Source organism: Ptychodera flava, chromosome 7 (assembly GCF_041260155.1).
Source record: "Ptychodera flava strain L36383 chromosome 7, AS_Pfla_20210202, whole genome shotgun sequence".
Taxonomy (NCBI): domain Eukaryota; kingdom Metazoa; phylum Hemichordata; class Enteropneusta; family Ptychoderidae; genus Ptychodera; species Ptychodera flava.
The window spans coordinates 34215319-34240382 of record NC_091934.1 but is presented as its reverse complement, the minus strand read 5'-3'; the positions used below and the strand labels follow the sequence as shown (position 1 = coordinate 34240382).

General features: G+C 37.2%; 2 protein-coding genes across 4 annotated transcripts; both read left to right on the top strand.

Moving 5' to 3' along the window:
* The first annotated feature begins 1504 nt into the window (after positions 1–1504).
* LOC139137379 (uncharacterized) lies at positions 1505–24559 on the top strand. Of its 2 annotated transcripts, none has more exons than XM_070705436.1 (8): positions 1505–1686; positions 15128–15288; positions 15630–15736; positions 16083–16587; positions 17123–17222; positions 18495–18739; positions 19776–19898; positions 22900–24559. In XM_070705436.1, the coding sequence occupies exons 4-6, from the start codon at positions 16403–16405 to the stop codon at positions 18687–18689; spliced, it is 480 nt and encodes a 159-aa protein (XP_070561537.1). In that variant the 5' UTR covers positions 1505–1686; positions 15128–15288; positions 15630–15736; positions 16083–16402; the 3' UTR covers positions 18690–18739; positions 19776–19898; positions 22900–24559. The 2 variants fall into 2 exon arrangements, with proteins under 2 accessions (XP_070561537.1, XP_070561536.1); XM_070705435.1 differs by lacking the exon at positions 1505–1686 and adding an exon at positions 14364–14567.
* Positions 1597–7117, top strand: LOC139137378 (uncharacterized). Of its 2 annotated transcripts, none has more exons than XM_070705432.1 (8): positions 1597–1693; positions 2265–2425; positions 2764–2870; positions 3207–3712; positions 4214–4328; positions 4878–5123; positions 5384–5506; positions 6091–7117. In XM_070705432.1, the coding sequence occupies exons 2-8, from the start codon at positions 2278–2280 to the stop codon at positions 6196–6198; spliced, it is 1353 nt and encodes a 450-aa protein (XP_070561533.1). In that variant the 5' UTR covers positions 1597–1693; positions 2265–2277; the 3' UTR covers positions 6199–7117. The 2 variants fall into 2 exon arrangements, with proteins under 2 accessions (XP_070561533.1, XP_070561534.1); XM_070705433.1 differs by having other exon boundaries at positions 1673–2070.
* Positions 24560–25064: the final 505 nt, after the last annotated feature.

The following is a 25064-nucleotide window of genomic DNA, read 5'->3' as shown; positions in this document are numbered from 1 at the left end:
AGAAACACATAGAATGCCATGACAAATTGGTCAGTTATAGGAAGTTCTCTATTTTTCACATGGAAGGGATGTCACATATTCGAATTGCCGTCTGCTGTGTGTGTGTCCAGACACGTTTATAATCGTTAGAATGGTAACAGCAATTGCAGGATTCAGATGACTGTTTGACAGTTGATTGGCGAGATAGATTACTGTTGTGTGAGGTGGGGTTTAAGGTAATATGCCCCTCGAAAGTGAAGACTAAACATTGAAACTTTCGAAAATGAAACTTTCGACCATTGTCTTACCAAAGCAAGAATAAAAATCAGGGGTCATCGTGCAAAATTTGGTACTAGAAAGACAAATTACTTAAGATTATATATTTCCCAATATTCGAAATTCAAAATGGCAGCCGTCTCTGTGTTAATTCTATGGAGTAAAATAAAATGTTCGATTTTCGAAAAACTAAGACGTTGAAAACTTTTCTTTCACCGGGAGCTTTAAAATGAGCCCCATAAATGGTACATCAGAAGAGAAATGCTAAATTTTAAAATTTCTGTCCCAGAGTCGCATTCTCACTACGAAACGTTCGATAAAGATGCATACAGACACTGTAGTAGAAGTCATCAATACCAGGTTCTTTTATTTCCAATTCCACATTAATGAGGCGAAAACTAGTTGTGCATTCCTGCTGGCGTACTTTGGTACAAAGAAAGTAAATCTGGTGCTAAAGAAAAAGAATAGCTGTGTATGAGAAGTACAGAAAATACATTATGTAAATAATAATAATTACATGAAAATTATTTTAGTTTCCACTAAGAAATTCAAATCACATATATCTATATGCAGTCATGGATGTAAAAGTTTTACATCCACGGTGTTACATCCATGGTGAAGTGCAGTAACAAATTCGATACGCTCAGAGACGGTACAGAGGGAAACCTTGCCGCTTTACATTCTATCTGTAAGTTCAGAGGGTCTATTTTAGTACGTAGGTAAGATGTTTTCTCTGTCTCTGTTCTCTTTGCCAACTCCTTTCAGACAAAACTAGACTTGGTTCAAGTCTGTTATTTGTTAACGTGTGAGTGAGGTGAACGCGATGATTTGTGTTTTGTTTTCATATTAAACGTTGATTGGGCGAACGCTATTCGGGGGAGTTTCACCCGGCAGAAACTAACTCACTGATGCGCACACTCAAAGGTAAAACATTCGATCGCTAGGTATACCTTATCCAAAACCTAATCCCAAATTTCAAAAAGGTTTGTACGAAAAGAAGAGGCACAAGAGAAACTGTTGCAAATTATTATATTTTTTGAAAATTCACCGACTTGAACCAAGTCTAAGACAAAACTGAAGCCCGGGCTTGTCTAGGTAGACAATAACTCGTTTTCGCCAATCTCACTGCCAAAATTTTATCCAATTTTCGAACTCACACAACGACAAACGAAAGAGTGCTACCTCTTTACTTTGAGCATTTGAACCGACCGTGCTATTAGACGTATTTCCGGGTCAAAGGGTCTGCTTCCTATTTTTTATATTGGGTTTCCTGTTAACCACTTCTGTTTCATACATGTAAGCATTTCCTTTAGACAATAGCCATTGTCAGCATCTGATACCCGTCCTGCAGCCATTGGTCATCGACGACGTGCGGAATCACGTGGCTGAAGTCAATTACTGCTGACAATTATCGTTTAATCTGTTCCGGAAGCGGCGGGTTGGTATTTCGATCTACGTTCCTCACAGCTCTCTTGACCTATTTGCTCAGTTTGCTTATAGATCTCTACAAATGATGCAAATCTGTGTTTGGCGATAGATATGATCCATGTCTTCGTCAAGTTGAAGTGTCGATGGGTAACGTGGAATGAGGATGTGATTTTAGCTTCAAAGATTTGAGAAAGGTCATCGCTTATATTTGGAAATGTTTTGTGTATAGCACTTTCTATACATGCCAGCGTGGCACTGTGCGTGACCGCATTGTGACACGAACAAAGTATGCCAGCTGTTGATGTCAAAAGCTCTATGTCATTAGTTTAACAGCCGCGCAAACCAACGCTAGTATATATGAGAGTCTATATGCCCATTATATTGAAGGTGAGTGTATGGCAGCCGTTCGCTATGCGCACAAGGAAAACGAATACGTTCATGAGTGATTATATCCTGACTGAAACTTACTCCATAGATGTGCTCATATGAATATGTCGCCATTTTATACAAATTCATTCATTCATGATTTGCGAGAGCGAATTGAAACATCCTTAGTATACTTTTTTAAAATTTCCCATCAGCCATCAGCTAATCATGGGTAGCGCGCAGACTCGTGAAAGGAATGTAGACTCTTCCCAGGGTTCTTCCGTAGGAGTACAACGCGAGGATTGGCTGAATTTCTTCCAGATACCAGAAGAAAACTTCACGTACAAAGCTTGTAATAGTTATGCTGTATGTGCAGGTAGGAGAACGTCGATAAAAATGATATTCTGTACCTAGCAAGGGCTGGTACAATGAAGATCATTTCTGAAATGCATTAATTGAATATCTGTAATTTCAGTAAGGAAGAGCAAGATACAGTGGGCACGAAAAATCTCAAACACTCATTTCTTCATATTGCAAATATAGCTTGATCAAATCTGGCGTAAGTATAAGTGTTAGATTAAGATATGCGCACCGAACATAAGTTTATATTGTGTTTTCTTGCAATTCTAAAATGAGCAATAATCAAGTCCCAGGGCAAGAAAATTTGTTATTTTTTGGATTTATGATAATGTTGTGGTCTCCATTTCTACACAGGAGTAGGACAGCAACTATATCAGACAGCAGCAAGTTTAGGGTTCACCGCCGATAATGATGCGTCAGTTATATATGAGACCCTCGCATGTCATCTTCAATTCCCAACGGTGAGTGACATCCACAGAATGAATGTTCGCTTGTTTCACTTGTCTTTTAATTACTCCATAGCAAGTATAATTATTGATTCGACCTGACATCCCTCGATCCTAAAAGTCGTACGCGCCTGACGTAGACAGACTTGGTTACTCAATGTGACAAACAATTGAGTATGCTGTATATTAGTAAATGGCGCCTTCAGACAGTGAAAGTGGGGCCCAAGAATGTGCCTATCTTTGCTTTGACAATAACTAAAATGCTTCAAGTTACACGAGCTTCATGTTCTTTCAACTGTGTTTTGAAGGACCAGTATCTAAGCATTTGGTAATATATGCTTTTGTTTACAGGAGCACGTCAGTCTGTTTACCAGTGGGACAACACCAGCAACTCGAAGCCATATCAAAGCAGCTCTACAAACGTATGCCAGAGAGGTCCCACCTGATGGGGTGCTAGTATTTCACTTCTCGGGTCATTGCACCACAGATAGGGGTCAATCTGTTCTTGTACCCGCCGACTATAACAAGACAACGGAGTCAGTGATATCGGTCTTAGATCTCAACGAAGTGTTGAAAGATACGCGCGCCAAGTACTTCATCATGACTCTAGACTGTTGCTATGCAGGGAAGTTCACCCATGATCTCTTCTTTGAAAGCACGGCAGTTGTACCGATGTATGTCCTCGCTTCCTGCAGCACAATGGAGAAGTCAATGTCGTATGACGATCTCGGCAACGGGTTCTTCACGTTTTTCGTCAACAGATATTTGTGTGATAAGACACCCCCGGGAGAGTTTCCTGGCGGTCTCTGTATGGAGTTTTGCAAGACTCTAGTAGAAGCAATGACGGCACTGATGAGGTAGTGTCCTGTTCCAGATATAATATAATAATAATAATAATCATCATCATCATCATCATCATCATGATGAAGCAGTTTCTGTTTCAGCAGCAACAGTACACCAGAACGAGGTTTTTCGCTTTATCTGATTTCTTGTAATTTTGGCAGCTACATTCGATCTCCCTTATTTTATAGAAAAACTAATGAAAAGAGGCTTGTCTTCTTTCCTTTCTTTCCGTCTTTTAAGCTGTTTGAAACTGAATTAATTACTGGCTGCGGCGTTTTGTCCAGACAAAGGAAAGAAGTAATATTGTGTTTCTGAATAACCTCCCTAAAAGCTACCATAAACTCAAAAAGTGCTTGTAACTGAAATGTAGTGAGCGTGCATATGGAGTCTTGTCTGTAAGTGAGTCGTATAATGTAGTATGTTAAAGATGCTTATTGGCATACCTGCCCAATGTATGGAGACAGTGGATATGTGTTGTTTGGGCTAATTCTTGTATACCTGTTGTTACATAATAGACCCTTTTGCAATCATGACTATGTGATGACGCCAATGGGTGCCTTCAAGAGAAATGAGAGCGTGGACTCAGACCTTTGTACCGATGCTGATGACGTGGTAGATGCCGCACAGATGGTATGTTAAACCTCGTACTGCAAAGACAAGAAAACATGATCGTATCTTTAGCAAAATTGCGCAGGACAGTCGAAACATTTTGTAGCAAGTTTGCTAGAGTTTGATAAGCCTTTTGACGTTGTCGTGTCAATTACTATGCAAAGTCTATTAAATGGGTTCTTAGTATTATTCCTCTTTCCTGTTCGCACAATTCCGACTATACATAATTCCGACTGGAAGACTGAAGGAAGACTATGTAAAATATAAAAGGTTGAAAACTCGTACATTTATTTGAGACACGCAGCAATCTTTCTTTTTATCTGTACTCACAAATAACAGACTATTAAAGACATCAAAGAACAATTATGCTCTGCCATTAAATATAATTAGCCTAAGGCTTGTCCATGCATGCTCTACATTTTAAACTTAAATTTACTTGTAACGGAAGGGATAGATTTCTAGCAGAATCACAAATCGAGATGACTTTGCGTCGCCAAATCGGTATGTTAGGGGTGACAGTGTGAGGGAGACAAAAGTTTGAGCTCCAATTTTTCTGCTTTAACCCTACAGTGGGCCGGACCTTCGTATCTGTCAAAGATGTTTGATAAAGGTCCTGCGCCTCACATGCCAGACTCGCTCTGTGATTGGCTGCAATTGGAAGCTGAGCCTGCGCTTTGCGTGCTCCACAGTCATGGCATATTGGTGCCAAGTGAAAAACTTGTGTACAACATAGTACTGACATTTCTATCGAAGTCTACGGCTGTAATTTTGTGTTATAGCAAACACGAGATCTCCATGATAGATGTGCTGGCACGAGTAAGTGTAAAATCTTCACGCAAGACAAAAACAGTATTTATTCGTGTAAACGATAATCGATTGCTTCCCAATCTGACGATAATAGCAAACTTGAACGGGCATTTCCAGATTCACTCCAGTCGGAAAATGTCAACAATATCGAGGGTGTTTGAATTTCCTCTTTTTACAGTTACCCTAAGATTCTTTTCTTTCGTGTAGACAGAAATGAGTGGTTGGATTGACTGATTCTTCCATTAATACAAATATTATCTTTCTTTTAGCGGAACACCTTTCTCCAGTGTTATCTCCTCATTTGCAAGACTTTGTATGGTATCAATGAGAGCGAAGACTTGGTACCAAAGTTGAGTCATCTGGAGAGTTGTTTAGGAAATTACATCTTCACTGTAAGTACATTGATCATAATGATGATCGTAGTAATAATGATAATTAATAGGACGACGATGATCATCACCAAAACGATCACCACCAACGCTATCATCATCATCGACATCGTCGTCATCATCATCATCATCATCATCATCATCATCATCATTACTGTAAAGTAATAATCTGTACTGCCCTGATGCTTTTTTGCGAACCAAGTTGATACGGCCCAACAAACCTGTATCATGGTCGTAAAGATTTTATAATAAAATAGAATAATGAATATATCACTAAAATAATATAATTCATCTTTCAAAACGCGTAGAAATCGTCAGTGACGCGCTTAGTCTACACTTAATGTAAATAGAAATTTCAATCGATGTCGCCAGCTTCACTGTCGCCCCTACGACCAGAAAAAGGATACTTTTCTCGAATCTCTTGCAACCAGAGATGACTCAGAAATCTGCCTTTGTCACGATAAAATGATGAGTAGACAACAAAATATATTGCAAGCCTTTTAGACATATGCAGCGATTGTGCGAACTGCAGCAGAATCTTTCTTTCATATCTTTATTTCTACAAAAGAAATATTTTTTCTCGTCAGGTGAGTGTCCTGAATGAAGTTAGCCTTGAAGATTCGGCGTTTGATGATATTATCGAATTTCTTGGCGAGGTCACTGAGAGAAAAAAACAAACGGTCCAATGGTACTGATGATGTTGATGCTGGTCCAGTTAGCACTGACGAAGTTGTTTCTGGTCACACTGTCTCTGATGAAGATGACTCCGAGTCTGTTTTGAAAGAGAAAGAAGATACCCTGCAAATGATTCGAAGCTTACCTGTACTTCAAGGAATACCACAACTACCGAGCATTAAATAACACCAAATATGCTGTGCATTGTGGACGTCAAAAACAATTGAAAAAAACTGTGCATGTGCGTATATAGATGAAAAAAGCGTCAGTGACACTTTGCTCACACTTGGTTACATGTGGCAATCCAGAATGAGTGTATACGCGATATTTAATAGCTTCTTTGCACCTTAGCTTGTGATATTAATAGTCAAGTGCATTTGAACAAATTTTGATGCACTGTCCATTGAAGTATGAAATGGTTGGCAACTTGCAACTGTTGATCACACACACTTACACAATACCATGCAAGCTAGTACATCATAACTAGTGATAAAATCAGCCATACCAAACTAAGGTGTCCCTTATAATATTGTGATGCATAAAATTAATGTAGACAATATTTGGTCTCTCTACGGTCTATTGTTGCGCAATCGAAGACTAAGGTAAGATGTAATAATGGGCATTCTTCAGAGCTTCCATTGTTAATGATGCTGCCACTCCTACATTATAATTGTATGTCCCAAACTGCCACCAAGTTAGAAGAAGCATTGCAATGTCATAGACAAATGGGTAAATTTCCAAACAAAAACATATAAATATATATACCAAAAAGCCTGAAGCATCAGATTTGTACTTCTGTTTTAAGCCATTCTAATCAAATTTAAAAGCATCAAAGCAGGGATTTGTATAGAAGCCATTACTTGACTTACACAGACAAACAATTTGATAAATATATAATAAGCCAATGGAAATTAAGAAATAAAAGCCTTTCAAACGAAAGTTCGAAGCGTTTATTCATACACAATTGTCATTTTTACATCCACAGTTGTAAGAGTTGGTGATTAATAACCTGACCTTGTTGGATTAAGCAACAAAGTTTACTTACTTTACAGATGACACTTTTTATGAATACACTTATGTTATCCTGCATCTTGAAAATTGAAAAACTTGTTGTTTACAAGATCTGTATACCACAACTTCTTTTAGATTCCGTCTTAGCGACTTCCATGCAACACTTTTTGTACAATATGGTATGCTAGCTACCTTGCCAAGACAATCTGACCGATGTTTATTGAGATTATCACCAAGTTTTCACTTTTGTTGCTCATTAGCATATTTAGTAACGTTTGACTTCATTTGAACAATTTCTAATTTACAGTTGAGCATGTACATGTATCTACCACAAATGCACATGTAAAATGTGCAGCAATTCTAAATCTTTTGCGATTGGATCAGGGACTCTAAGAATATCATATCTTGCATTTTTTTAAAAATAAAACATGCAAAACATGGCCCCAATTACTAGATCAATACCCCAAAACTTCTTTGAAACACAACATACAGATACGTCCATGCTAATTGTTTTTGTAAAACAGTGTGTCAGCTGCACTGCAAACTTCTATTTTCCAATTCGCTCACATTTAATCATACAAATTCAATATTTTGATATATGGTAATCAGATGATTCTTAGGAACTTAAAATCCAAATTGGATATTTGGTATCTCACATGTGATTCCTGAAAACATGACTTTTGACCAAAAGTCGGGAAAAAATTCAAAAAAACATATATACCAATTTTATGCTTTTTGACCAAAATATCGCATTCATTGTCCCGCCGAACATATGTACCAAATAATAAAATAATAACTCTCTTATCAATATAACTATTCCAGATTATGAAAATCATATTTTTTCTTATCTTTTTATCAATGCCTACGAGATTCCATTCGATTATAGATAACCATCCCATCTAAGCATGGCCACATTTAATGTGGACATTTTTCGGTTATTAGCTCCACAAACTTGTTCTACAGAAAGCCTGGCAGATGGGTGGACATACAGACAGACTGACATACACAGACTGGCAGTGATGGCATTGGCCCCCTAATATGCCATGGCCCATGGAGAGTGATAAAGATATAACAAACAGCTGGATGTAATGATAAAATAGTCATATAAACAAGCAGTCGGGTGACGAGTACACGTCAATTTGATTAGTTTCTTGTCCTCTTTCTATATACGTGATACTTTTTCAGACAATGAACTTCCAAGGCAGTTATGTGTTGACAAATACAGGCAAACAGCTACCGCTTCTTACTTTTCATGAACAAGAGATGACCTTGACTAAAACTGACAACATGCAACCGATGTTTACATTTTGCTTATTCATCAGATACATAGAGATATTTCAACATCAGTATTGTCCTTAGAAGCCGAGTGCCGGGTAAATAACCCGCCTGTTTGCATTTTCCCAGCTACTTTTAACGTAATTAGACTGTTTTTATAGGCGTATTAATTTCGAGATCGCACTGCCAGCTGTTAGACGGCACACGTACGATTAGCAGTTTTTCAACCCCTTTCCCCACTTGAAACAGCACAAACATAAAACAGTTTCTAAATACCAATTTGTGGCTTGAGCCCGATCTTTTACTTGTTAAATAGTGTGATTGGTTGATGGACGCGCCTATGGTGTTGCCTTTGTTACGAGCAGCGTGATTGGTTTGATTAGTATGAAGGTCATCTTATAAGGTCATCTTTAGCGATGGCGACAAAAAGAGATTTGGAGTCGGCTACTGGCACCTTGCCGATGAAATGAATATTTTTTTCCCGAAGAAAGCCCGTTCAAAAGGTATACTTGATTCCAACAATACATTTAGTTTATGTATGAAAAACTTCAATTTCGCTGAATTTGTGAGAGAAAGGCACCGAAAAGATGCTATTTCGATCGATACTTCGAAGTTCACAAGACTGGCAAGCAAATTTTCCGTCCCTGCGCTGGCTGCCAACGTCACTACGAGTATTAGGCCTATAATCTTTTCAACAAATCAAGTTAAAGAGATAGAACTTAAACTTTTTAGAACCAATGTTTATTTGAATGGGTATTTTATTTTCATCGATTATTTTTACGTTCTAGAATCCACGGTCACAGGCAGTTGTGTTTCTGACCGTTTTACGCTGTTCTCTCTGACAGCCTCGTCTACCTACTGATACGCTATACGTGTCTGCGTCTATTCGCACTGTTAAAATTAAGGGTATGTAAGGATATTTTATTTCATTGGGTGCCGTTTTTAGATAATAAGGTTCATCGATAGAGTATGTTACTAAAGGACCACGTCAAAAGATCGATGTCAAGTAAAAATCTAAATTCTTTAAAAAGATTTTCATCCGACAAAAACGATAATCTGGTGTGATTTGGTTGAGAATTCTTATAAAATGATGATGAAATTACATATTTTTGCTCCCTACATTGCCGTAATTGCAACTTCTTTTCTTCTAGTTGTCTGAAATAGACATTTTGATATTGGTGCATTTGTTTACATTACTGTGAATTATCTTACCGATAAGTTTTTTTTAACAAAAGTAAATGTGTTTTCATTAGAATACTGTCGTTATTTTCAATTTTCCATCCTGATTGTGTTTTAAGTATGATTGGAATTATCACAGTAAATAAATAATGGGAACATCAGATAAATATTCATCAATTAAGTTTCCAGGAGTGGGGCAAAACTAAATTAAGTTTTTATCCGACATATCTTTTGACGTGGTCCCTAAGTTAATTAACTCTTTTCTGATTGAATTAAATATCATTTTTTAATATCATCATGAAAACAATATAAAGAGTTATATAGGTAGGCCAGATGGTGAATACTTACTAGTATTAATTTAACGTAGATTGTACTTATCATATATTCTTTCTGATTATAATTTTAGCATTTTTTGAGTGAGTCCGGGGTTCTGATTTAGTTATTTGTACATTTCTCTAAAACGTTAGATGATGAAGTTCTTTCAAGCACTGACCGGCCTGATCCCTCCTCTAATGTCAAATGTCAGATGCCACCAGAGAACACCATTTCCACCTAAAATTTCATTTTTCGCCTTGCGAGAGGGGGTACACCCCCTTCTCGCGCTCTCTCTCCTCGGTCGCTACGCTCACTCGCCGCTTTGTCGCTTCGCTCCCTCACAGTCAACCCGTCTACTTTCTTAAATTACCTGGCTACTTTTAAATATAAGGACAACACTAAATGTTCAACATACAACCATTACACAGAAACCCTACCAGGAAATTAAACATTGTTTTCTTCCAGTGCAACTGGTGCATCCACTTTTGGAACAACTTACAAAACCAATATGTCACAAGGGTGATGGCACTGAGATCAACCTAAGAATTTTAACTGTGGTGAACTTGACTATTCCTTTAAAATCCTGACCTGACTTGGAATCTTCAACTCAGATATTATGCACTGTGAAATTTATGCAGAAAGACATTTGGCGTGGGGGAGGGGTCTGGAAGATTGATGAGGTAGCATTATTTTTACCTGAACTATTGGACGGTATTTTTCCCACTCTCCCATCTTTTCTTTTTGTCAAGCCTGTTCTGGCGGATCGTTTTTTCACCGACATTTGCTGGGAATTTTTTTTTCGAAAATCTTCCAGATCCCCCACCCGGATATCAAATGGTCAACCCTTTGGTATTGACCATGTTAATTGTTTACATAAAGAATACAATGACACCTGGCAGAAAGTATGTGAACTATTTATAACGTTGATACTCTTAAACATTGAAAACTTTAGGAATATATTTGTGGAATCCAAACTTGCTAAAATCACCTTTATCTGTGCTTTCTAACGATTCTTTTACCGTATTTCAACACCAAATACAGTCTACCATATGAAATGCTTACTAAATCACCACATTATGTATTCTTAGTTCCTGTAGGTATAAAATTGCCAAAAATCAGAAAATCTTTTCACAAAATATATTTATTAATTTTGTTCATATCAATACAACCTGAAAAAGTTATCAGTGAAACCTGGCAAAACCGACCTCTGAATAAACCGACTTGCCGTCAACACCGACTGACTAAATTATCTCCGAAAATCACTCATAGGCATCTGTTGTAAAATCCCGTAGACAAACTGGCCACTGTCTACTTCGAACACTGACCACGTCGGTCGGTCCGACCCCTAAAATTAAACCCGGATAGATCCACAATCACTTCGAAGCATTTTACATGCAGAATCAATGAGCGGACTATTTATTTAAGTTTTCCCATTCACTACAATTTTACAAACTTGACTAAGGTCATCCCGAGGAACTTGGATACCAACTTTCGAAGCAATCAGACAAGCCGTTTCAGAGAAGAAGATTTTTGAGTTTTTCAGAACTAATACTTTGTCTTCTAAAATTGGTATAGAAAAAAGCACAGTGGCTTAAACATTAGAAGCCTTCACGCACAAAGTAACAATACATGTAAGGTATGTTTATGACCAGTTGTCGAGATGCATGCATCAATCTCTCCTGCTTTTAACTCTGTTATTCTGCAATTTGTACTTTTTCATTGTGTTGTGTTCTTTGTCTTAAGTTTGTGTTTACAGATTTTGATATAATGCTATATGGCGATATATACTACATAATATACATTATGTTAAGTATGTTTTATTTTGATTTCATACCTTAGAAACGATTCACCTGGTGTGCAGTAATGTCAAGTTTTAAGATAGCTTGTATCAGAGTAACCCTTCAGCATGGTTTATCAAGATAGCCTTTCATTAACTTAGACTTAATGTAGTGAACGCCTCGAAAAATAAAATTTTCTATTTTGACAAAATAATTTAGACGTGGAATCTTTCCTCATTAGAAGGGCTTTAAAATTAGCTCCAAAAGCATTGTAAAAATTTGAGAGTCTGAATATTTGTCCCCGAAGTACATTTTATGTTAAGAACCGTGCTGTAAATTTTGATTGAGCAGGTGTTCGCGCGGTATGTGGAGAAATGTTTCGTACTATTATCAATTAGGAATTCTAGAGTATGCAGAGATTAAAGCTAAATAACGCCGACTGGTTTAATGTACTCTCTTCTGAACGAGAATATTTATAATATTACCAATAAGCACCATGCAGTAACAGTCACTTACGGTTCTTGAAGTTCAAACTTGAAGTGCAAACTTTGCCACTTCGTTTTTCAAAACATTGTAGGAAAAGTCTTTCTTGAATTTCTCTTCAGGATTTGAATGACTTCAACTTTTACTCAAACTTTCTCGATGAAACTTTCAACCTTTTTTTTTTACAAAGTCAAGACTTAAAATCAAAGAACACCGAGCAAGTTTGGTACTAGAGAAACTAATAACCTAACATTTACCGAGATTTGAAAATCAAAATGGCACAATTCATGCGAAAAATGATTTTTTTTTGGTTTTCGAAAAACTTATACGATGAAGATTGTTTCTGGCTAAAAGTGGTATACCAGAAATGATTTTAAGAATAGACAGTCCAAATATTGCCCTCAACGTACATTCTACCTTAAGCGAATTTGGCAAAGCTGTGAGCTTTCAGAATACACAGATGCACTATAGATGCTATCAAACATATTTAAAAAGTGCAATCACGGGAAGAATGTCATAGGATTCTGATACGGCAAACCTGTTGCACCCTTTCTATATGCTGATAGCAACGGCCTAATTCTGATTTGCTTGAATCAATAATGTAGTTTGCTTTTTATTTGGTTGTGGGGGCGCTATTTTGTAATTTCGGGAGTATTATTTTATTTCTTTCCCTGCAACTGTTCATTTGGTAGCTTTCATGCTTGTTCTGTAGATTCCTTGTGATTAAATCAAAATATTCCCTTTTTGAAATTACATTTTGTCATATTTGAAACTACCTCAGACTCAGATATTTCAAGTGAGTGACAGCGATATGAACTTCTGACAGATAACATTTTACTGCATTTTACTTGACTTACTTTTCTGCAAAGGGGTAAAAATGCACATTTGTCAGGTATAGGTTCAGATTTTTGGGATAGCTAATAATGTTTCGGAAAGGCACATGAGCGTCACGGTGTAATTTCTGTAGAGTCGCCAAGCGTATTATTGCATTGCTTGCCTATTAGCAACCATCATTTGTAATTCTCTGATATCATTCATTTTCGCTACACCGCTAGGGAAGCTGTGACTATTGTCAGCCACCAATATAGGTACCTTTGAAATTGGTATTTACCTTAACCATAGATTGACTTGTTTCAATGTGAAGGTCCAATCCCCATGCAGGTCAAGGACCAAAGAAGGATGACATTCGAACGACTGGAATAGAAATATTGTTCATTCAGCGAGCACAAAATGACAAACAAGCTTCAAAACTGAAATCCTGCAAAATATTAACATAATCCTTATTTTACCATAATCAATTAAATATTGGACTGTTACCATTTACTGGAGGTGCTCTGCGGGTTTTTGTTTTGTTTGAGACGCAGAATTGCATATCGATAGCTTTTGCTAAATTGTCATCTTTCAACTGACTGTTCGGGGCATTTGTCTCGTGTCATGATTTCATAGTTTTTACGCAATTCAATATATTCTTCGAGACAGCTTCTAAAGCTTCCATTAGCTATTGTTCTTTTTTAACAGCTATTCATTGCTGTGTTTGCCAAGCCCGTATCGATGGTCTACTGAAAAAGTAAGTTAAATACACTGTATACACTCTCTATTAATATCAAAACCTTGACATATTAAGGATGTGTACAGCATGTACATGCAAGTGTACAGTATAATGTTTTACCCATAATTATGAGAACAAAGTACGTGAACGATTTCTATTAAGAATAACGTCATAATATGAAGAGTCACAACATACTCAGTGGTTTGTACTGGCATGCATATTATAAACAGACAGGGTTTGATACAATATCAGCACTCTTTGTGTAAAGTAGACAAAAGATGACCCATCCAGTGACGTAGGGTGTGTTCTTAGTGTGCTGTGCATTTGCATAGAATTTCTGTAGCTCAGAGACGGTAAAGACAGAAAATTGCCTTATTACATTCTATCTGACAGTTCAGAAGAACTATTTTAAAAAGCAGGTAAGATATTTTCTCTATGTCTTTATTCTTTCTGCCAACGCCTTTCAGGCAAAACCGGAGACCGGGCAAACATTTTCTCGAATTTTCGAACTCACGAAACGACAAACGCGGCGTCTTTCCTCTTTACTTTGAGCATGATGCTTTGAGCGTGCTATTAGACCTTCTTCCGGGTCAAAGGGTGTACTTCCTACTTTTTATTTAGGTTTCCTGTTAACTACTTCTGTTTTATACATGTCAGCATTTCCTATCGACAATAGCCATTGTAAGCATCTGATATCCGTCCTGCAGACATTGTTCATCGACGCGTACGGCATGCTTGATTACACTGAACTCGATTGTTGCTGACAATTATATGGTTTACTCTGTTCCTGGCGCAACAGGTTGGTATTTCGATTTTATATTCCTCGGTATATGCAGGTCTCTTGACCTATCTGCTCAGTTTGAATAATTCTCTGAATTCTCTTGATATCATGCTTATAGGGCTCCACAAATTATGCAAAGCTCTGATTGGCGAAAGATTTGATCCATGACTTTGTATAGTTGACAGTGTTGGTGGATTTGAGAAAGGCGATCGCTTATATTTGGAAATGTTTTGTGTATAGCACTTTCGATACGTGCCAGCATGGCACTGTGCGTGACCGCATTGTGACACGAACAAAGTATGCCAGCTATTTATGACAAAAGTATGTCGAGGCTTAACCCAAGCTGGTATATATAAGAGTTTACACGCCCATTATATTGAATGTGAATGTATGGCAACCGCTCATTATGCACTCAGGCTAGATGAATATGTTTGATAAATGGTTATTTTCCAGATGAAACCAACTCGAAAGACTTGCTCATATGAATTTTATTTACCATTTGACACAATACAAATTCGTTTATAATTTGCGAGAGCGAATTGAAACCCCTCAGTATACTTTTTAAAATTTCCCATCAGCCATCAGCTAACCATGGGTGGCGCGCAGACTCGTGACAGGAGTGCAGATTCTTCCCAGGATTCTCCCGTGAGAGTACAACGCGATGATTGGCTGAAGTTCTTCCAAATACCAGAAGAAAACTTCACGTACAAAGCTTCTAATAGTTATGCTGTATGTGCAGGTAGGAGATCGTCGATAAAAATTATATTCTGTAGATAGCAAGGGCTGGTACCACCAAGCTCATTTCTTAAATGCATTAATTGAATATCTGTAATTTCAGTAAGGAAGAGCAAGATACAGTGAGCACGAAAAATCTCTAACACTCATTTCTTCATATTGCAAATACAGCTTGATCAAATCTGGTGTAAGTATCTGTGTTAGATTAAGATATGCGCACCGAACATAAATTACAATTGTTGCGTTTTCTTGCAATTCTAAAATGTGCAATAATCTCGTCCAAGAGCAAGAAAATTAGTTATTTTTTGGATTTATGATAATGTTGTCGTCTTCGTCCCTAAACAGGAGTAGGAAAGCAACTTTATCAGACAGCGGGAAGTTTAGGGTTCACCGCCGATAATGATGCGTCAATTATACTTGAGACCCTCACACGTCATCTTCAATTCCCAACGGTGAGTGACATCCACAGAAGGCATGTTCGCTTCTTTTCGCTTCTTTTACTTTTCTTTCATTACAGAGAGTATAATTATTGATTTGACTTGACTATCCCGATCCTACAAGTTGTACGCTTCTGACAAAGATGAAGTGGTTACACAAAATGAGACAAAGAATTGAGGGATAGTATACTTGTAATTGTCGCCTTTATACAGTGAAAGCGAGGCCGAACAATGTGACTATCTTTGCTTTCACAATAAATAAAATGCTTAAAGTTATGAGCCAGAATGCTCAGAAGATCCTCATGTTCTTTTCAATGTATATTTTACATTTGGTAATTTATTTTCCCTTGCTTTTATGCAGAATCATATCAGCCTATTTACCAGTGGGACAACACCATCAACTCGAAGCCATATCAAAACAGCTCTACAAACGTTTCCCGAAAAGTCCCACCTGACGGGGTACTAGTATTTCACTTCTCGGGTCATTGCACCACAGATAGGGGTCGATCTGTTCTTGTACCCGCCGACTATAACAAGACAACAGAGACAGTGATATCCGCCCTTGATCTCAACGACGTATTAAAAGATACGCGCGCCATATACTTCATCTTGATTCTAGACTGTTGCTATGCAGGGAAGTTCACCCATGATCTCCTCTTTGAAAGCACGGTAGATGTACCTATGTATGTCCTCGCTTCATGCAGCACAACGGAGAAGTCGATGTCGTTTGACGATCTTGGCAACGGCTTCTTCACCTTCTTCCTCAATAGATATTTGTGTAATAAGACACCTCCTGGCGAGTTTTCTGGCGGTGGCTGTATGGATTTTTGCAAGACTCTAATTGAAGCAATGACGGCACTGATGAGGTAGTGAACTGCTCCGGATACGATATCATCATCATCATCATCATCATCATCATCATCATCATCATCATCATCATCATCATGCAATTCAGCAACACCTGATTTCTTGTAATTTTGCAACCAGTATTCGATTTTCTTATCAGTTTTATCTGTTTGAAAAGGGATAAATTGCTCGTTCCGACATCTATGCCTTAGACATGGAGGGACGTCATTTTGTTTTTTTTCTTTAAAAAATGCTATACTTCCCCTAAAAGCTACCATGAACTCAAAACGTGCCTATAATGAGAGTGCACATAGAGTCCTGTCTGTGTGTGAGAGAGAGAGAGAGAGAGAGAGAGAGAGAGAGAGAGAGAGAGAGAGAGAGAGAGAGAGAGAGAGAGAGAGAGGTAAGCTTATATTGATATAATTGCTCATGAAATAATACAAAAATTACCCCAAAATGACAAAAATTTCGAACGAAAATATTATATATAATGTATTCAGACAGTGGATTTTTGTTGTTTGAAGTAATTCTTGTATACTTGTTGTTACATTACAGACCCTTTTACAATTCTGATCACGTGATGACGCCAATTGGTGCATTCAAGAGAAGGAGTACTAATGCTGATGCTGATGACGTGGTAGATGCCGCACAGATGGTAATGTCAAACATCGTCCTTCCAAGACATGAGAATAATCGTACATTTATCAACATTGCGCAATGACCGTCGAAAAATTTTGTTCAGAGCTCGATTGCGATTTGACAAGCCTTTTGACATTGTCGTGCCAATTACTGTGCTGAGTGTACGAAATGGATTCCTAGATAAGATAGGAACGCCTTTTTATGGTAGACTGGCCAGGTATTGTTCCTGATCACTGAACGCATAATTACGAGTATTCATAATTCAGACCGAAGAAAGTATAATCAAAAAACAAGTTTTTAAAAATCGTACACACAAAACACGATTGAACCTTTCTTTTTCTATTCTACGAATAACAGTTTTTATGGAGAACAGAAAACATCTTATGCACTGTAATGAAATGAAATCAGCTTTATTCATGCGTTTCTGTAGATTTCAAACTTGATGATACTTGAAAGGGATAGAGTGACTGTTGTAACAGAGTCACAATCCGAGATGAATATGTGTTGACAAATCGGTAATTTCGAGTGAAAGTGTGAGAGAGAGACATAAGTTTGAGTTCCAACTTTTGTACTTTAAACCACAGAGAAACATATAGACAGAGTGGCAACACTTGCATGCCTTTTGTTCCATGGTCGTCTCGGTAGACTATTGGCTTTTCACATTAAAATGAGCTTCAAAGGTGTTAAACTTTTTGGAGGCTTTGTTTGTGGTTGATAATTACACGAGATTATGCGAAAAATACGACGAGATGGCATCGTACTGCCAGTCGCGTAGCAACCATAGTTACTTTGTGAGCTCTCAGGCGAGAAACACTGCTTCACGCCAATCAAAACATAACACGCCAGCAGTTTCATAAACATGTCCTTCCTTGACGCACGTGTAAAAGACGGTATGACTGACCGTAAACCATTGAGTAAAACCAGACAGTATCGATAAAAGACTTTCAAATTTGGTTCAAATACACTCATTATATATTCATAAAAATATGAGAGGAATTTTTAAAACGGTAAAACTCATTTTCCTGAAGCTCAAAACACTCCCGTTTTCGCCAGCACGTCAATTCTGCTCAGCACCACACGACAACAACAACACAAACTTTGCCGAACATACTTTCGCTTAACAATTGGCGAAAATCCGAAAATTACCGAAGGATTCATGGTCGGCACTCTTCGGAAAAGAGAGGCGAGAGCAACCTGAGGCGAGGCGAACATGGATGGGTAACCGCTTCACGCCTTAAACAATACCCGTTGCCACTCTATCTATCTTTCTCTATGTTTAACCCAACAGTGGGCCGGACCTTCGTATCTGTCAAAAATGTTTGATGAAGGTCCTATGCCTCGCATGCCAGACTTGCTCTGTGATTGGCTGAAACAGGAAGCTGAACCTGCGCTCCGCGTGCTCCACAGTCATGGCATATTGGCGCCAGGTGAAGAACTTGTGTACAACATAGTGATGACATTCCTATCGAAGTCACCGCTGTAATTTTGTGTTATAGCGAAGACGAGATCTCCAAGATAGATGTGTTGTCTCGGGTAAGGCAAATATCTTCACAGAAAATAATAGCAGTATTTATCGTGTAAACTACCTGTAAACTACCTATATATAAAGTAGCACATACGAAATAGTATGCTCAGGTATGTTAATGCATGGGCATAGGCATACATACATGTAAAATCAGTTTGAACATACTTTTTAATCAGACCTGGTCAGAAAATTCTGAAAATTGCCAAAAATATGTTTTGCATTTGATTAAGTTGAAATTTATCATAATATATTACCTAAGTCAGATCACGTGACCATAATCTATTATTTTCCCGCCAAAATTGTATATTGCAAATAAGTGAATATTCCAACCGTTAAACATCAAAATATTTAAAATGTTATGACCAATTAATGTAAAATGGGATAGGAACTTGTGTTGGAACTAGTGGCAGATGCAAAATTATTGAATTTTGAATAACATTTCTTCACAAAAAAACAATAAATACAATATTTTTGACGTTTTACATGAATATTTTGAATATCAGAAAGAAGTATAGATAGAGTTTCATGAGTGCCATGTATTTTTGAAAGAATATGATAGATGTTGTTTCCAAAAGTGCGGAGAAAATCAAGAAAATTTAACGGGTTACGGTTGGAATATTAAAATTAATAAAGACATAAATTTTGGCGGGAAAATATCAGATTTGGTCACGTGACTCAACTCGTCAAGATTTAGGCAGACATTAATTTTAAAGAATTTAATAATTCCAATAATTAGGCCAAATATCAATCAAATCGCGTGGTTTTTAAAGATAACTGATCATTTTCTTACTTTTGGGCTTGATGGGTACAAACACCCATGCATTAACTTACTTGAGTGCTTACTAATCTGACGATTATAGCAAAATTGAACAGGTAACTCTGGATTCATTCCAGTCGAAAAAATGTCAACAATATCGATGGTCTGACAATTTCACCTTTTCGCAATTACCCTGGTGACTCAATTACAGTTTTATTTGATTAGACAGAAATGAATGTTTGGATCGACAGATTGCTAAATTAATGCAAATAATACCTTACTTTTAGCGGAACACCTTTCTCCTAAGTTATCGCCTAATTTGCAATACATTGTATGATATCAGTGATAGCGAGGACTTGGTACCAAAGTTAACTCATCTGGAGAGTTGTTTGAGACTTTACATCGACACTGTAAGTACATTTGTAATAATAATAATAATAATAATAAATTACTAATAGGGATAATCAATACGACAACGATGATGATTATAATCACCACCATCACCACCATCATCATGTCATCATGCATAAACTGTAAATTTATGATCTTAGTACTGCTCTGATACCTTTAACAAAATGACTAATCCGGCCCATTGCCCTGCAATTAGGGTCGTAAAGATCTTATCATTAGGTTAATGGAATAATTACACCCACGGCCACTTTACTTTTGATCAAGCCTACTTGATGCAGTGATAAATTCTGCTTGTATAAAGACAACATAGACCCTGCCAAGGGTTCTAAATGAGAGCTAACGATTGGCACTCTGTGTTAAAAATGGAGACACAAGATACCACCTCCATTCATTAAAACCTCTACGCGATAATTAGTTTATTATATTGAAGCAACATACTTTTATGAGATCACTTTACTGCAAATAGACATCAAATCAGGTCCAATAATCGTTATCATTCAAGGTAAACTATGAAATTTACCAGGTCCAAGGAACATATAGATGATGACAAATTTAAAGGCAATGGGGCCATCTTGAACCACGAAATAGTGGTGGTACCAGGTGTCCGGAATGGGTAAGCGTACCCTGCCAGCTAGCCGCACCCGTCAAGATTGACCAAAGCGACAAATTCATTGTTATTTGGTGAATTCACCAAATTACTTTTGTGAGTCAAAATTTGGTATGCTGTCACTCATCATTTGAGAAACAGACAGGTCATATTTGGATACAACATCTCCGTATCTACCGTAGAACTTCTTAAATGATTTCACTAATCTACTTTCTGAGAATCCTTGCCTTACTAACTTTTGAGCTAATAGGCTGTGTCTAACTCGAAAGTATTCATATGAATGGCATGCTCTACTGTATCTGAGGAGTTGTGAAATATACACACCATAAGCTGGAGATGATGGTATATTGCTCGACAAAAGGGGAAAGTCTATGATTTCAAAATTGAAATCGTCTCTTTTGTCATACAGCTTAGTATATAGAGTATTATGTCTAATTTCAAACAATACATCTAGGTATGATGCCGAGTCCACACTTTCAGTTGTTTCTTTATTTCTAAATCATCTGGTAGATGTGGTGTAGATAATTGGATATACCAGGATTGTTTAAACTGATGAGATCATCAATATATCTGTGGGTGTTGTTAAAACGCTTGGCAATCCTTTTACACCCAGATTTCTGAAGTGATTGCATGAACTCTGCTTCATACGAATATAAAAATAAGTCTGCAAGAAGTGGGGCGCAGTTTGTGCCCATGGGAATGCCTATGGTTTGCCTGAATGTCATGCCAGCAAACTTGATAAATATGTTGTCAATTAGGAAATATAGCATTTGAATCACCTCAACATCACTGTATTTGAGTTTGGCATCACTGTTGTTGGTGAAATAGCCTAAGTTGCGCTTGATGGCAATGTATTCATACCTACGACTACCATTCTTGTAAAAGAAGGCTTTCTTCACGAGAGATGATAGCCTGTCTTTAAGTTTGTTATGTGGGATGGTTGTGTACAACGTTGAAAAATCAAATGTGTGGATTGAATTGTACATGTTTTTGTTATTTTGTAAAATATGTAACATCAAGCAAACTTGTGTGTTCCATGCGGACAGCGTGTCTGAGGAAATTGAAATTATGTGCGCTCATTTGCATAAACAAGACACTGTAATAAGGTAAAAATATATACAAGAAAATTCGCAATTGGCTTATAGAGTGACGATTGTCTGCAAGTTACAATGACTTGAATTATTTCCTTTGATTATGGTATATATAGGACAAATAAGTTGTCTGAATAAGACTTGAACATGGACCAGTGCATGGTAATGTTACATAGTATCTTAGTCTTGAACACAGAGTGCCAATCGTCTCTTTTGTACGGGAACAGTTTTATTAAATACGTGTTATAGGAAAACGAGGTAAAAATTACGTAAACTACAATGAGCAGCCTCTCTGTTGTGCGCAAGATGTATCACCAGTTTTTGTTCGAAGCTCAGTTTAGTGTTGAATGTATGAGTAAGCGTTCTGCGTTTCATTCCTCGCTTGCGACCATTTCCAGTTGACACCTTTTCAAAGCATCAGAAACTGGAGTTTTAAGCCTGACTGTAACTCTGACAATTTTAACTGTTCTCTCATTCCCAGCCATATGCTTGCTATTTCGCTTTATTTGTGGACCATGCTTTTGCAATCGACGGCTACCTTCAGCATGTTCAGTAGCCACGACTTACTTCCTGCCGGCAGCTGGAAGAAGACTGACGCATGCGCACTCCTCCGGACTGAATTAGCGTAATCTACTTACGCTCTTGAGATAGCCTTGACTAATCTGGAACCGTTAAGACACAAGAAAATCACGAAAGCGAACTGGCCTACAGTGTTCATTTTGTTGAAATCTACCTCATTTCCGAGTATGTTATGGTTTCAAACTTATCGTCCACTCAAAGGCCATATTAGACAGATTCAAAATTTACCATAAAACAAAAAATGACCAAAATCATTCAAGGAAGGTGGGTCTACCCCTTAAAACCCCAGATAGAGCTGGTTTTGCCTTTGTACGAATAGAATTCTGACTGCATAAATGGGCTTAATCAATAGTAAAGTGGCCACGGGTGTAATGTTTGCTAAAATGGTATTAATCTTTCAAAAATCAGAAATCGTCAGTGACGCGCTTAGTCTACACTTCATTTAAACAGAAATGTCAACCGATGTCGCCAGCTTTACTGCCGCCCCTAGGATAAAAATGGGGAAATGTGTTTCGAACCACGTGCAATCAGAGATGATTCACAAATCTGCCTTTGTCTTAATAAAAAAAGGAATGAAGAAAAGGAAAAATACAAATATGTAACAAAGTGTAAGCCTTTCAGAAATAATATAAGCGGAATTGTGCAATTTGCAGCACGATCTTCCATTCACACTTTTATTACCACACAAAAATATTTTTCCACACAACATATTTTTCTCGTCAGGTGAGAATCCTAATGGAAGTTCTCGACGTTAAGGTGTTTGAAGACATAAAACATTTCTTAAAAGGGTAACGAGAAAAAACAAACGGTCAAAAAAGGCAGCTGCATCAACTGGTACTGATGAGGTGGACTTTGGTTCTATTGGCCCTGATGTGGTTGACTGTGCTCCTATTGAATCTGATGAAGATGACTCTGATTCAGGAGAGGAGGAAGATACCCTGGAAATGATTCGAGGCTTATCTAGACTTCAAGGAATACCACAACTACCGTGCATTGAATAACGTCGCATGAGTATCGTGGACGTACATAATTCGATGAACTGTGCACATATAAATGAAACATTTCCGTTCTTTTCACAGTAGTTATTTATTGCAACTGCAAAAGCTATCCAACATGTACCCATGACCGCTTTTGACAGCCCTAAAACACCAGAGAGTCCGTCGTGTAGCAACCCTTTCTCAAAAATGTGCCACTAACAACACTGGTCGCGTCAAATGCTGTGGCATCTGTAACAAGTGCAAGTTCATTCACAAGACTATTGCTCATTCAGAGTGACTAAGACAGTCACTGATACAACATTTGATAATATTGGCAACATTAATTGCAGCACGCGTCTATAATAAACGTCATCACCTCTGGTAGATGTTCCAAACAATTATTGGGGAAACCATAAAAGAGAACTTAAAAACGTATAAAAGAAAACACTAACACTATTCGTAACAATAAGCAGACTCCTATTCCAGTCTCTGAGCACTCTTAATTCACAGGATCACTGTGACCCTCGAAGGAAATTATCGTCCAGTCTCAATTTCGAGTGTGGTCTCCAAAGTTTTAGAAAGAGTAGTTTACAATCAATTTGAACAATGTCTTCAGAAGTTTGAAATTTTGTATCTTGAAACTTCAAACTTCCCAAAATAAAGTCATACGGTTAAACCTTTATATGTCAGCGAGAACACACCTTGAATCTGCTCACTTCAAACAGATGGAATGGATACCTGGTGACAGCAGAGTCGCATATATGAAAGTCAACCATGTACGAAGAGTTAGATTGAGATTAGCACCGAAATATTTTTGTCAGAAAATTTGTTGAAACATTCATGTACAGTACGAGATCCGGACCCTATTCTATTTTTATTCCAGATTCCCTTTGGGGCTCGGTTTTGTCAGAATAGTTTTCATGAATATGGTTTTGTATATACAGATAGTGTTGAATGGACAAAGTTCTAAGAAATATATAGAGTATTACTTCAAATTCTCTGTTTAAAAGAAAGTTAAGGAAGTATTTTTATGAAGCAATGAATCAACGTGAGAAAAATGATTTTGTTTTTTTTATTAATTTCATTTGTTTTATTCTTTTTATTTGGCTTAATCTAGAGAGTTTATCTCCCCAGAGCCCTCGAAATTACAACAAATTAAAATATAAAACGACAAAGACAATTTTCAAAAGTACAAATACAAATTATCACATAACAACTGCCAATTTTTTACAGTAACAACAAGATATTTGCTATCATGCCAATATGCTTGTGAATTGTTTTTCGTGGGACCACATTGGAAATAAGTTTTTAACTTTTCTGTGTTATCCCAGCACTTTCGTTTTTGTCTTTTATCTTGTTTGTATTGTATGTTTTTTAATGTGCTAAATAAATCAAATCAAATCAAAGTATTACATTTCCGTGCCATGATCTCTGTAAAGTCAACACTTACCAATGCACATTAATGAAGTACATCATTAATCTTAACACTCTCTCATCTTAAGGTATTGCAAAAAGGAAGGATAGATTTCCTGTATTGTTACCATACCTATCATCTCCTCTCATCTCTTTGTGACAGTTACTCTTTTGTTTCGACTACCTTCCTATACATATACTTATATAGCCCTTAGCTGATATTCCGTTACCTAGCTTCCGGCAATTGGCTTACTGGAATCCATCTACGACTTCATTATTCCCCTTACTTATTTTCCACTTCTATTTGTTTGTTTGCTTTTCTATGATTTATCTTGTTTGTTTGTTTGTTTGTTTGTTTATTCTAGCCTGCAGAGGTTTTATTTGTCTAAATGCTATATTTTGTATCTTTCTTTTAAATTTAGCTGTTGTAAGACTTGTTTTAGATCCTTTATAGAGAACTATGATTCTGTCCTCTAATATATTTAGGACATACCTTGC